This window comes from Dermacentor andersoni, chromosome 7, assembly GCF_023375885.2.
Source record: "Dermacentor andersoni chromosome 7, qqDerAnde1_hic_scaffold, whole genome shotgun sequence".
Taxonomy (NCBI): Eukaryota; Metazoa; Arthropoda; class Arachnida; order Ixodida; family Ixodidae; genus Dermacentor; species Dermacentor andersoni.
Window position 1 is genome coordinate 162,638,199 of NC_092820.1, and position 15,025 is coordinate 162,653,223.

A 15,025-nucleotide genomic window follows, 5' to 3' on the forward strand; every position below is an offset into this window, starting at 1 on the left:
CGAAGGAATATCCGCGGGAAATGATGCCCTCTTTGGCGGAATCATGCTAACGTGCTAACGATTGTTTAAGGCGCAGATATACTCCGACGTAGCGTGCGCGCGCGCGCGCGTCGAACTCCACGACGTCACGCTGGAGAAAAACTGGCATCTAAACTCCAGCGACACGACGTGACCGGCGCCGTCGGGCGCGTTCCAACGTCCCCGGCGTGTGAATGGACGTCAGACTCTGGAGTTTTGCAAGACACGTAGCGCCACCTGCCGTTGCGTAGAGGCAGTAATAGAGTAGTGCGAAGCCCGACTCCCTTGCTAAGTTGCCCATGCAGCTACCGACTGCGAAACAACGATTTAGCGAGATTTTGGTCCATATTGCGAGTGTTTTGCGCATTTAACACTCAGACAGAGAGCTATGAATTTCTACGCTAGTCGGACGCGCCGCCGAACTGCCATAAAGCGCTTGCTGGCTCACTCTTCAGACTGATGGCGGAAACGACGGCAACCGCGATAGCTCCGTGCGCTACGAATAAACGCCACAATCGACGCTACTGTTGTGTTGTAAATTGCCATGAACGTGAAGGACGGAATAACAACGTTCAGTTTTACCGATTTCCTTCGCGATCGTATGAAGGGGAAAGGCGAGAGCGCTGGATACGGGCCATTCAACCTGTTGTGTAATCGGATTACTTGCATCCTCGCAACACAACGGCTCGCATGAGAAAGTGCGAAAATTTTGTTCTTCTGTAATTGTGTTGCGTAGCCCTGACGGAGGACCGTGGTAACCAAGCGAAAACTTAAGAATCTGTAGCCGCCACTTCGCTGGTAACAGAACAAACAACGTTGCGAACCATCTTGCTTATGTGCCATCGAAATCTCCACCTTTTCACAGACGTCCGCCTCCGCTTGACTCAATAAGTGGAACGGAGAGATTTGGCAGGTCAGCTTAACCAAACATTTTGGTTCGTTTATGAATTCAAAATTCTGTTCTAGAGCATCGTTGTATCGCGAGCTCATTTCTACTTTCCGTATTTTGTATGTCCTGCGCCGATACAACAAGCACGCTTCGCAACGTGCTGAGCCTGCTCGACTGCGTTTTTCAAATGTGAGCAATAAAGTTGCTGTAGGAGCACTGGATGAGTAATTGCGAAGAACGCACGTGTGTAAAGAAAAAAAAAATGTCGCGTTTATTTACATTTATTTGTGCGGGCTTGTTGCTCGAAGCGTCTGCGAAAAGTTCAAATTAAGGTATTAAGCGATACTGTAGCTCCTGCGACCCGCCGTGGTTGCTCCGTGGCTATGGTATTAGGCTGCTGAGCACGAGGTCGCGGGATCGAATCCCGGCCATGGCGGCCGCATTTTGATGGGGGCGAAATGCGAAAACAACCGTGAGCTTAGATTTAGGTGCACGTTAAAGAACCCCAGGTGGTCGAAATTTTCAGAGTTCTCCACTACGGCGTGCCTCATAATCAGAAAGTGGTTTTGGCACGTAAAACCCCATAATTTTATTAGCTCAAACGAGAAAGAAAGATGCAGCGCGTAGGCACTGTAGGAAGCTTACTTTCGTTATGGTCGCACGCTGTTTGCTGCCTTGGAAAACGTTTTCTGTTTGCTTTCCTGGAAAAGGCTATGAAAGGATTTACTCTATGTAAATGATTGCGAGACAAAACATTACGATAAAATACATAAAGGTATAGGAGATTCTTAAGTCTTGTGTTCAGGACATATTCAATATGAACCAATTTGAAGTGCTTAGATTTTTATGCTGATATGCCTTTAAACAAACCTGATGCTCTCTGTACTTGCGAGTTGCAGCACGCTGAAATAACACTTGAGACTTTATTTTATATTGTACACGTACTTTGCTCTGTTGACCTTCCTTTCCGTAGCGTGGATGGGCGGAAGAAGCTTCCCAGGTCCTTGATTTTTAGGAAACCGTGCCTCAACACAAACTAAAGTCCATTGCGGCCTATGCACCTTCGCTTGCGGACAGCTCTCCTTGCACTACTCAGTTAGCGCCAAGGCTGCGATGGGGGCGCTGGTGACGGGTTTTTCCGTGACGGGTTTTCCTTTGGTTATCAGGTACAATGAGTGGGAAAGAAACTTGGATGGGAGTAACGTATTTGTGGACCGGAAAAAAATGCACAGAGAAGAATATAGAGTTAGTGGAATGCATAAGCGCTGATATTAAGGGTTTCGGGAATGGTGCTGAGATTGTCCTATTAGTTGACATGAATGCCCACATACATGATTTAGATGGCTATACCGACAATAACGGGAAGTCAATGCTAGACCTTTGCGAGCAACATAACCTCGTGATCGTGAATACAGGGGCTAAGTGTGAAGGACAGATCACGTGGGAAGTGGGAAACCGGCAATCGACCATTGATTACTGTCTGATGACAGAAGGAATTCATGATAAGTTGAGAGAAATGGTCATCGATGAGGAAGGGTTTAACAGCATAGGGAGTGACCATAAACGCATCATTTTGAAAATGGGATATATAGTTGGGAAAGAGAGCAAGGAAAGCACAATGGCCAGTCCAAATTTGAACGCTGAACAAATAGCAAATATAGTCACTAGAGTTGAGGAAGTACTTGGTAAGTGGCCGAGTAAGGAGTGGGAATATGGTGAGCTTCTAAGTGTAATAACGACAGAAATACGGAAAGAGAAACAACATGGTTCGTTGGAAAGGAAAAAAGAAACCGAAAAGCTGGTGGAACAAGGAGATACGAGAAGCGATCGCCGAATGACAGAAAGCATCTCGAGAGCACAGGCAGGCAAAGAAGGCGCAGTTGCCACAGGATGAAGTAACCAGTAAATGGGAAATATACCCGAAGAAAAAGTCTGTGGTTCAAATACTGGTGCAAGCAAAATTAAAAGGTGAAAGTGAACGTTGGTTGTCAGAAATACGTGAGAAAAAGAAGGCCGCACCTAGAATATTTTGGAATCACATAAAATTATTAGGCAGGAACTCAACAACAATACAACAACATATCCTAGACGAAGATGAAAACAGACTGGAAGGAGAAGCGGCAATAAATTACATCCAAAAAGTAACAGCCGAATCTTTCCAAGGCAAGGACGAGGTTGTATTTGAAGAAAAAAAGAGCATGAAAGAGACCCAAGTGGAAAAGGAGCTGGTGCTGACAAATTTAGACTGGAAGAAAGCGGAAGAGAAAATTCCTAAGCGCACAGCCACAGGGCTAGACGAGGTTCCCGTTAGGCTGATAAATGAAGTGGGACCAAAAAGTAAGGAAGCTCTGGTGACAGCAGTGGAAAAAACTTAAAAGACAGACGAATACCAGACAGTTGGCGATAAAGTAGAATGAATTTAATTTATAAAGGTAAGGGCGAGAAAGACAGAATTGACTCGTATAGACCGTTGACTATTACATCGGTAATATACAGGCTAGCAATGCAGGCAATCAAATTAAAGCTTCAAGCATGGCCAGAGAATAATGGCATTTTGGGAGAGCTTCAAAATGGCTTTAGAATAGGTAGGCGTTTGGATGATAACTTGTTTGTTCTTACTCAGTGTATTGAAATATCAAAAGTAGAAAGCAGACCGTTATATGTGGCCTTTTTAGACATTACAGGAGCCTATGACAACGTAGACCGCAACATTTTGTGGGATATTCTGAAAGGGGAAGGCTTAGGTGACGATTGTCTACAGCTTTTGAGAGAGATTTACCTAGAAAATACCGTTTGCGCTGAATGGGAAGGGATGAGGAGCGCGGAGAAAGTTCATATCAGCAAGGGACTGAGGCAGGGGTGCCCTTTATCCCCGCTGCTGTTTATGATGTACATGGTGAGGATGGAGAGGGCGCTAGAAGAAAGTAATATCGGGTTTAATCTCTCATACAAACAGGCAGGTACAGTAATAGAGCAGCAACTCCCTGGTTTATTTTATGTGGACGACATTGTGTCGCTCGCTAACTAGCAAAGCGATTTGCAACGTCTGGCTAATATCTGTGGACAGGAAGGCAACAATTTAGGTTTGAAATTTAGTGTTAGAAAATCAGGTGTTATGTTATTCAATGAAAACAGTGAACAGACAGTGGAGATACAGAGCCATGAAATACCTCGGGTAACAGAATATAAATACCTTGGTATATGGATAAACGAAGGCAATGGATATATGGAAACACAGGAAAAAACCATAACAGTCAAGGGGAAGAGAAATGCAGCCATAATGAAGCACAGAGCGCTATGGGGATACAATAGGTACGAGGTCCTCCGAGGTATGTGGAAAGGGGTAATGGTTCCAGGACTTACTTTTGGAAATGCGGTTGTTTGCTTTAAATCAGGGGTACAATCAGGACTCGACGGGAACCAAAGGTCAGTGGGTCGCCTCGCATTGGGTGCTCACGGGAAGACTACAAATGAAGCTGTGCAAGGGGATATGGGCTGGACTAGTTTTGAAGTGAGGGAAGCTCGCAGTAAAATTGAGTATGAAGAACGGCTGAGGAATATGGAGGAAAGTAAATGGGCTGGGAGAGTGTTCAGGTATCTGTACAGACAAAACATTGATTCACAATGGAGGAAAAGAACTAGGAAGCTTACCAGCAAGTATGCGGCCTGTGGGGTGGGCAACACAGCAACAAAGAAGGTCAAGCGGAAAGTCAGAGAGGCTGAATTAATCTCATGGGTGGCGGCAATGGAACAGAAACCTGCCATGAGTAACTACTTAAGAGGAAAAAACGAAATCAGGAAAGAAACCATTTATGATAACTCAAAGGGAAGCTCATTACTTTTCGAAGCGAGATCGGGATGCCTTAGAACACGCACCTATAAAGCGAGATATAAGAAGGAAGAAGAAGCATGTGCTTGCTGCGATAAAGCTAGGGAAACGACGGAGCATATTTTATTAGAATGTGAAGACGTCTACCCAGCGGTCGATTTAGGCACCACTGGCCTCCTTGAAGCCCTTGGGTTCAGCGGGAGCAGTGGTAAAGCAAACAGGTCCGCAATAGACATTAGTAAGAGGCGATTGGAGGATTGGTGGAAGAAAAGTAGGGAAACGATAAAAGACGGAGACGTACAAAAGCACAGTTCGCAATAGGGGATCAGAAAATTTGGACGTGGTAGTTCATAGTGTTTTTTTTTCTTTTCATTGATTAACCTAGGTAGGATATTAGGCAGCATAGTAGCACGAGCTTGGTGGCGCAAGCCACCGCCCCGTTCCAAAGGGGACGCTCATAACATCCATCCATCCATCGCAACCGACCGCAACCGCCGCTCGCCCGCGCGTCGAGAACGTCGGAATATATCTGCGCCTTTGGTTTCGCGAGAAATGTAAGCAAGAGAGGAGAGCTGGCTCGATAGGCGGAGCAACGCCATGAGCAACGCCAACTTCCGGCTTCACTTTAGCTTCACAAAGAGTGACGTCAGGACCTCTCCTTGGGCGATCCGGCGCGGCGCTGCTTCAAAGTATTGTTGCCGCATGCTGCGGAACGATTTCGAGATGTTTTAAATCGTACTTTGTGAAATTTACTCCATGTCCGTTAATATAAGTTCATCAGGGAAGCCTTTCGGTGTATCGGTAACTGCAGTAGGCAGAAATATGTCTTGGGGCGCAAAAATGTGACGCGCTTTATCAGCCGCGGTGCAAGCACATTAGAGTTTTAGTTTAGGGGACGCAAGGCGTTGGGGCCCTTAGCACTTGGGTGCGTTTGCGTACGCAAGCAGAAACACGCTATTGGTTAGGTGTGTATAGAAGCCCTGAAGGCTTCTTTGCGGTGGTGACCAGCGCGCCGCGCTCTCATGCGTGCATGTTATCTGCCTCGTGTTCCACGCAAGTTGTAGACGCTCATTCGCACATTGTGGCACATTTTGGGTTCGTCTTTCTCTGGTGGGGTTTCTTTTCACATACCTCGGGTATGTATATATTTCCTTTGTCTGCAGTTAGCGAAGGCTTTGCAGCTAGCTCGTGTTCGCTCCGTCTCTCCGTCGTATGCTTGGGTGGCAGTTCGAAACCGATATGTGTTCGAACTGCAGGCCGTTGATCTAAGAATGCGCTGATTGAGTAATAGGCACACGTACATTAGACGCACGTACATTGGCTTATTCCTTTCATGATCCCGACCAATGTTTTTCGTGTGAAGCGTTTCGCTGGTCGCAATTAATCGGCGTGCATTTTCATGTGCCAGCAGCGTCCCCAGCTCCTTAGGGTCAAAATGAGAAGCACCATCAGGCACAACAAACTTTCTGAAATCGAAGCCCAAGCAGGTCGCCACGAAATTTTATGCGAATGAGACGTACCCGATAACCTGCTTTTTCATGTCTTGTGCAGTGATAACACAACGCCAACTCATCAATGTCGCCGGTGGGCGATGTGATCGCTGCGAGCAGGGGTCCTCGAGCTATCGCTTTCGGGTATACAATCACTTGCTCGCGATTTCGCGTCTTGTCATCGGCAGGGTCGGAGGCCATCTGTTGCGCTACGCAAGGTAAGATTGGCCCAGTGCGCGTCCTGAGCAGAGTCGCGCGCCATCGCGCGAAAGTGATCGTATCCCTGAATGCAACTATATATTTTCAAGCTGGCAACGCATAAATCGAGCGCGCGCCGGCCTCGCCGGGTACTGCCATACTGGTAGCATGTTTACATTTGGCCAACTGTCCCGGCGTTCGATTTTGCAAACTTCGGGCAGGTTCGGGTTGTCTTGGGATCCCAGCCCACGTGACTTCCTATCAGGACCGGAACTAGCTGGCTGCCAGCGGGCTGCCAGAACTCCGAAAATCGAAGAGGCCCAATACCGGCACGCCTAGGGACAAACGCTTGCAACACTCGCTAAGAAACCGCCTCCGTAGCGCCTAGACACAATCATATATTCAAGGAACAGAAGCCCCCAGATTTTCTCTCTCGCGCCCGCTCTTACTCGCGCCTGCGCACAAGCGGCTGGCGATCGCTCAAATGAACGTCTCATGTCAGAAGTCTACCGAAAGTCTAGCGAATTAACGCAACGTTTTAAAGAAGTAAACGTGAGTGTCCTCTTGTTCAGAAAGCCACACTGGCTGCAGCTTATGTCTCTCCCTCCCCGAGCTCAACGCCCCGTCAGCCACAAGCGAATCGACAGCATAACACTGCGGTACAGTACTTACGCGGAGGTGTGTTGGTCACGAGTCGGAAACGACGACTGCGGGGGTGGCGGGAACCAGTCGGCGGTGGAAACACGCCACGAAGTCCGGGCTGGGCCGCAGCTCTTCGTGGCTTCCACTGGCTGTCATCGGGGGTTGCGTCAGTAGATCGCGAGAGCGCTCGTGATATGCGCGCGGCCCGGGACGGCGCTTGCTGGCTGCGGACGCTGAGATAATCACACGGGTGGCGGCTATTCAATAGAAACCTGCCATGAGTAACTACTTAAGAAGAAAAAACAAAATCAGAAAAAAAAGACAATTTGTGATAACTCAAAGGGAAGCTCATTACTTTTTGAAGCGAGATCAGCATGCCTTAGAACACGTACTTAAAAAGCGAGATATAAGAAGGAAGAAGAAGCAGAATGTGAAGGGCGTGCGTCTAAAGAATTTCTAAAATTATCAATATTTTCTATTTCATTTATTTACGTTAACTTATTTTATCAAAATTCTTAACAATAGTTTCATCACACGTCTAAATTACAGTTCTAGTCCCATGCTCCACTATTTAAATCTAGTTTGGCTTTACTTCTAAGCATACGAAAAACCGCCTGCTTCTTGGCCAATCCCCCATAGTGGGTATGCGCCACTGTCTGGGACACAAGACAAGACAAGACAAATGTCGTACAAGAATCCCTCACTCAAAAATCCCTCAATTCCGTACAAAGTGACGTGTTCTTCGCCGCGCCTTACGTTACGTAAGTAATATAATGCTTATGGGGGTGTTTGCTCACAACTGTTCACACGTCCTTGAAATGGGCCAGCGCATGTTTTCAATCGTGTTCAGCGCTGGTGCGCTGTCCGTGACTTCATGTGATTTACTTCTATCGTGGGCTTTACCATAATTATCGCGTAGAGCAGTGAATGTAACGGAGCTTTAGTGACATCGCATGGTCTGCCAGAATTCCACGAACTAAAATGCAGAGTAGATGTATAATATTCGTACTAAGGGCGCGATAAACACGGCGAGGTGGAGCTTAATACTGTGCCCTGTTATGTTCAGCTGCATCTCTGCCCGTTTTTCGCGCTGTTAGTTTTAGCAATGGGATGCAGGGTTCTGTGTAAAGTTGGGACGAATAAACGTGTGTATGGTCGTCTGCAATAACTTCACCGCAACACATTTGTGTAATGCGATCAAGCAAACAGCGTATTGCGTGACGGGATGTATGGCAGCGCTAGTTCCAGCTTTGATGTCCCCGTTACCCTTAAAGATACTGCCCCGCCCGCTTTACTATTATCTCAGGTGCTCTCGAACTCTATATGGCGGTATTTTTATTTTCACATGCTGAATGGTCCCACCGCAATACAGTTGTGTAATGAGGTGAAGCTTATTAAAGTTGCCAAATGCTTTGACAGTGTCAGACCTAAGTTTTCTAATGACATGGCCAATACAACAGCCCAGACCTTCACATTAACAATTTTATTAGGACTGTCAAACTAATTACAGCACAGAAAAACAATATAAACACCTCAAGAGTTGATTAGCAAGTAATACTGGAAAGCACACGTCTAGTGGCCAAGAGTGGGGTGAAGTGCTTTAAACACGCAACCGACACACCTTAAGTGCTTAAATATTTATAGCAAAGCGATGCAGGTTGATCAGCTTTACTGCGATATTGGTTGCTTTACAATGAAAATAATAGTATTGGATAAGAGGATGCAAGTGACCCGTGTGCTGCTTGGTTATACAAACCAAATGGGTCCCAGAAATAACCAAACAGCAGGGTTCTTGTTTACGCATGCTGCTTGCGTCCACTAATTTGAAGCTTTCAAATGTCAGCAGTATAAAGAGAGGCTGTAAATATAGAGCTTTGAACTTCACAACTCCAATTTTGTTTCTTCTATACTCGTACAATTTGAACACTACGCTGTCGTGACAGCATCTGCCTAGGTCATTGCCACACATTGCGATAAAAGCAGTGATCACTCAGAGTTGCCTGTCCTAATATCACTCCAGGAATTCTTTAAACAGTTCATTTTTTAAGCACGAAGCATGTCATGCCCAACTAGAAAATTAACCACGCAATACGCCCCTAGAAGTAGCTAAAAAATCGGCAGTCTTCTGAAGGCAGCTTGATTTGCAGCTCCTAAAATTGGCTATTATTGAATTAAGGGAAGGAAAGAACAGCTTGAATAAACATATGTTTCATCAGTGTGTGCTGCAGGCTAAGGCTGTGAAAGGAAGCCGTTTCGGCGTTGATCTACCTCTGTCCCAAAACCAGGCACCGCAGTCGAGGCAACTTCAATGGCTTTGACATCTTCAAATTCGCTTTCCCGAGCACAGAACACGTAGTCGAGTTGAGCTCAATGCACATCACCCACATTGGGGATGCAAAGACTGTGAATGGAAAAGCGGCCAAGAGGATGTCACCTTGACGAAGCGGACACTACAGACCTCAATTAAATTAACAACTGACACCAACTATCCCAACTGCCACGCCTTCCTTTAAAACCAGAAAAGCAGTACACTTACCTAGCATGGGCAACTGGGGCCCTCATCCAGAGTGTCAGTTAGACTCTGCCCCAAGAGGCAGCGACCATTATCCAGTATAACACTTGATGTAGGGGTAAAAATGTGCCACATTCACAAAATCAGGGTTTCAGGCTGGGACCATTTCCGTGATGCACTTGAGTCTGCAGAATGCGAAGGTGTTGAAGAATCGCTAGCAACACGCATCCTTTGCACACTGTAAAAAGAAACATGCGAACTAGAGCTTACTGGGGCGATATCCAGCCCTGACAAGCACCTGCTGCAACTTTGAGGTGAGCCAGCCAAGCTGCATACTGCACACTTAAATTGTGGCTGCACGCAACAAGCCCTGATTAATCTTCTGCACAAGACTGAGCAGGCAAGATGTCATGCTAAGAAACTTGCCAGAGACTAGTGGATGGACCACTGCGCGTCATTTGAACGTATAGGTCTCAGTAAGATACAACACATTCTCGGCTATAACAGGATGAACCAAATATGAAAACACGCTGCTCGATCTTCAGTGCACATCTGAGTAATTTGAGGAACAAGCTGCAGGTGCTTACCCCGACCATCTCACAGTGACTGACTTTCACCAGAGTTGTACGCCCCTTAATGTCCACTTGCCAAGGCAGGAATGGAAAGCCTCTCAACGATGGCAGAACCTGTTGTTGCTCTCACGCGTGTGAACACTTGAAGTCTTGCGCCGTTCCATCCACGCCTTCTTGCCCCCAACATTGACCAACCCGCTCCAGCGATCTCTCTGTCATTCAAGCAGTTGTGCGGCAAGGATTTGCCAACCTAGGTTTTCCTGCTGCCTGCTCCATCTCCCTACCTGACGCCCGGCGGTGCCGCCAGCTACGCCTCACAACGATCTGTATTCCCTTCCCAGATACCGCAACCCTACCGAGTGGAGAACGTCGTACGACAAGCCCATTTACTTCCGTTGCCTCCGCATTGTCCACGTCGCTCGGCACTGCCGCACCTCCGGGACGTCGCCGTGTTCGAGCTCCTTTTCCCCGTCTCCTCGCCCACATGCCGACCCGCACCGTTACTCGTCTCGCCGTATACTTCCTACCTCGGACGCATCCGTGGATGACAGTCGTTCAAGAATGACTAAAGAAAATAGAACTCGTTCATTGATAAAACCTGATTGGGAGTTTCTCTGTGGAGATTCTGAGAGCCTTATGAATGTTTGAACGAGGAGCATTTTAAATCTCATTTCTGGGCAAGGTAGTCTTGAGTCCTTGTAGAGCGCGGCACTTGATAAAAACTAATCCTCATCCCTCATCCCTCATAAATCTCTCATCATCTTTCCCTCGCGCCGGGTAGCCAACCGGACGTTCACTTGGTTAAGCTCCCTGCTTTGTTTCGCCTCTCTCTTGCTGTGGTCACTTTTCTCACCCGCTCCAGTAAATTTGTACCGGACTGTTGGTCACCACCACCGGCGCCTCACATTCATTCGGCACTGTGGCCTGTGGTGAGGTTGCTGCTTTGCCTCATATGCTCTGGGAGTGCGGGTCGCTGGGCCCGAAGTTCACAAAGGAAAAGGGGGACGCGCTCCTGCGAAGTCCCGTGTTTGAGGACCAAATCCTGGCCGTCCAGCGCGCCCGCGATCGGGCCGGCAGACTAGATCTGTCAGTCCCGTCATGGGATTAGCCGGGTGCGCGTTTGATCGCGTTTTGCTGGACCCAATAAATGTTCACTCACTCACTCACTCACTCACTCACTCACTCACTCACTCACTCACTCACTCACTCACTCACTCACTCACTCACTCACTCACTCACTCACTCACTCACTCACTCACTCACTCACTCACTCACTCACTCACATTCGGCACGCATCGTCCCCCGAGCGATCACCACCAACGGCAAGCATCTTCGGGAGCGAACATCCAGTAGAGGAATTGGACATTGTCATATATGGACGGTCGCACAGCCGCTGAGAAAGTTATATTTGATTCAAGAAAATGTTCTTGCTAAGTTTTTGGACATTACGTTATTAGTGGCTTTTCCTTTGATCCTCTCACAAATTTTCATGAGTGTTTTTTTTTCACCGCTCGGCTATCCTTCTAATCGATCTTGCCCAATCTCCCATAGTGGGTACGAGCCATATTTAGAAGAAACCCAACCGACTAACAAGCGAGTGGCAACGTCACGCTGTCTCGCTGGGAACAATGTTTCGGCAGCACAGTCTGCTTCTAATGCTGCTGTTGGACGTCTGCCTAAGCGCCCGAAAAGGTAAGCGCAGTGCAGTGCGGTTACCCGAGGACTGAGAGTGCGTAACGTTGTGGGACCGGCGCGATTTCGGCTTGCTTCCACAGGCCACGCATATCTATAGCCGTTGGAGTTCTACTCTCGCCTATATTTCATTATTTATTTTATTTGTTAATTTATTTATAACTTACTCTGGCAACGCCTAAGCATTAAAGCAGTGGAGTGGGAGTACAGGTAGAGTCAAAATTTTCCGGGGTGCTGGTTGTGGTATGTTGGGACGCGGATGGAGCCGGCTTTTAGGCCTATAAGCGACCAGGAGCCAGCGTGGACCCGAGCAGTAACAGTTCAGTTTCAGTTCAGTTTATTACCTTAATTGGAGAAGGAAACGGCTGGCGAGGAAGAGCAATGCGCTTCCAAGTGCGGTCCTTTTGATGCCCCTCAGCAACAGTTGGGAACGCGGTATGCTGACGAACACGGTACAATATGCAAACTTCCGCTAAATTTAGCAGACACATTTTTCAACTGGCATATTGGGGAGGTGCCTCTACATTACTCAACGCGGGTTTGACGATGAAGTCGAATGCCAGCCCAGTTTGAACTGGCATCTATTGAAGCCGTACAACGCTAGCGGTGTTGCTGGCGCACAGTGTTAGTGCACGTTGCACATGTGAAATCTAGACTGCGTGCCCATGCCGACGAAACATTTATGTTTTTCTCGGGTTCCGGAGGTCGTAAAGTTAGGATCCGTCCTGCGCATGTTTACACAGAAATCACTCGAAGATACAAACGCGAGTTCCACATAAAAAAAAATATATATATTTAGCGACATAAGCATGCATGTCTGCCAAGAAACTAAAAACATAAAAGTAAATATTACGAGGTAAAAAATATGCAGGTACAACGCACATGTTGGTATCTATGTGAAGTAAAGCTTTAGTAAAGCGGGTAATTAAATGGTTTACAATAAACGGCGATGCGTAAAATTTTTTTTTTACGTTCATCCTATGCAACAAGCAATGTCATGGTGTGTTTGTTTATAAAAAAAAAAGCATTTCGGAATTTTGTGCCACCTGTGTCACAGTAGGGCATACTTATTCTGAAGGATTGGCCAAGGACGGGCACACCCCCAGAGGCACATAACAAATACCGAAATAAATAATGAATAAAATAATTCGTGAATATTAAGTCTCCATCCTATCACCGAATAGGTGCTCTTTAGAGATTTCTTTGAACCAACGTTATCTGTTCAGCTTCTATATAATCGTAGTGGGACATGCCCATTGCGCATGATTGGCTAAGAACGGGCAGGAACTCATGGGCACGTATACCGAGTGCCTAAATAAATGAAAATAAAGGAAATTCAAGAATCCGTGAAATATATTTCACTGCATTAACAGATGGATGCGCTTCAGAGATGTCTGTAAGCCAGCATTGTACGTCCAAGTTTTACGTTGGAAATTCATATAATAAAAATTCACAGGGTCTCTTATGTTATCCCTGAGACGAAGGCGAAAGCCCAAGTGCCGATGCATTATATATACGGACACATGACGTTCACATCCCCCTTAATTCGTTTAGTCTACTTCGCTTAGTCACCCCTCTTTATTCACTTGCTCATTATCTTAATTCGCTTACTCATCTCCCTTAATTCGCTTAGTGTACTTCGCTTGGTCATCCCTCTTAATCCCAAAAGTCGAGAGTTCGATTGCCACACAATGTCGTGGGTTAGAGTATCTTAATTAACTGTCTGAATTAACTTCGTCTTCATTAACAGCAAAGGGGGGGGGGGGGGGGGCTCGACCCTCACCAAAGATGGTGGGTTAGAGTACCTTAACTATATATTACCTGTGCGCGAATTAACTTCGCCTTAATTAATTAACACCAAAGGTCGTGCGTTCGTAGCCTTTCTGTGCGTTTCGTGTTGTTGACGCGCTTTCGCTCAAGGACTTTGAAGGCCGACTGACTGATGAGACGCGTAAGGCTTTTGCCTTAATAATATAATTATTCTCTGCCTGTACTTCGTCAGCATGCAACGATTTTATAAGCAGCTTCGCCAGTAGTTTCATATAACTTTCGTATGTACATGGGCATTAAGATCAGGCGGGATAGCGACTGGCCGAGCAGGTGGCCCCGCGAAACGCGGGACATTCTCAACAGTTGTAAGTTAAACACCGCTGAAAATGTCTGGTCACAGCTCAGTGACCTAGGCAACAAAGGATTCACCGATTCACAAGTGCCTGCTGCTGCATTTAATGACAGTGAATAAGTTTACTCGGATAGTGCTTGCGTTGCCGTTTGCGTGTTATAATAGCACCGAAGGCGTTCTTGCAACGCGGTCCCAAATTGTTTCACATGGTGTCGCACATCGCTTGGTCGCAGGCGTGTCGGCCGAGTACTACGGCAAGTTCATCGGGTCCTTCAAGACGCTCGAGCACAATGTTTCGGGCGCGGTGTACGCGGCCAGCAGGGGTGCTTTCTACCTGGTCAACTTCACCTACGATGGAGAAGGACCGGGTGTGTTCCAATCAATCAATCAATCAATCAATCAATCAATCAATCAATCAATCAATCAATCAATCAATCAATCAATCAATCAATCAATCAATCAATCAATCAATCAATCAATCAATCAATCAATCAATTGGTGCCTGCTGAATGCCACTGCAGCTGTCTGCACTATAGAGAACTGCAGCCAAACAACGCAAAAGATACACTGCTTGCCACATGTGTCCCGTAACACAGAAATAGCCGCTGTCAGGTAGCAACTGCAGTAGTGTACTTGAATAGCCGTTGAAATAGACGCTAACGTGAAACACCAAATAAGTTTAGACTCGTAAAACATTCCTTGAAAACATTATTTTCGCTAATTTAGGGGTAAAAGGAGGATTATTAGAGGTAAAAATGAAGGTCAAGGTCCTGTTCTTGAGCTTCGCGCCGGAACCCCTAGCGGAAATTGCGGAAATTTGCTAGGGGAGTTATACGGCTCGTGTAAGCGTAATCTGGCATTCACCTGAATGCTAACTTCATACGACGGACTCATGCAGGCTTCCTTTGTGTAGCGTCGTGCTTCATCCTCTTTTGCATGTCTGCGTAAGACACACCTCTAAAGATGTTTCTTACCTTTTTCTTTTTACCATCTAGAATCCAACTTTTTCGTCGGCACGGTGGACAAGCCAGACGGATCAGGCTTGATTGTGAGAAATGAAT

At 46.7% G+C, this 15,025-nt stretch overlaps 1 protein-coding gene and 1 long non-coding RNA gene across 2 annotated transcripts in view; one reads left to right on the forward strand and one right to left on the reverse strand.

Annotated features, from left to right (window-relative positions):
• LOC129385304 (uncharacterized) overlaps positions 1 to 7,503 on the reverse strand; it is a 28,065-nt gene extending 20,562 nt beyond the window's left edge. Inside the window, exon 1 of the long non-coding RNA XR_008612882.1 lies at positions 7,097 to 7,503. This is a non-coding gene — a long non-coding RNA (uncharacterized lncRNA). The remainder of the gene's footprint in view (positions 1 to 7,096) is intronic.
• Positions 7,504 to 11,778: 4,275 nt separating this feature from the next.
• LOC126533156 (protein Skeletor, isoforms B/C-like) overlaps positions 11,779 to 15,025 on the forward strand; it is a 34,201-nt gene continuing 30,954 nt past the window's right edge. The window contains exons 1-3 of the mRNA XM_072289548.1: positions 11,779 to 11,842; positions 14,198 to 14,332; positions 14,960 to 15,012. Of these exons, the coding sequence (XP_072145649.1) occupies positions 11,779 to 11,842; positions 14,198 to 14,332; positions 14,960 to 15,012 (252 nt within the window). The remainder of the gene's footprint in view (positions 11,843 to 14,197; positions 14,333 to 14,959; positions 15,013 to 15,025) is intronic.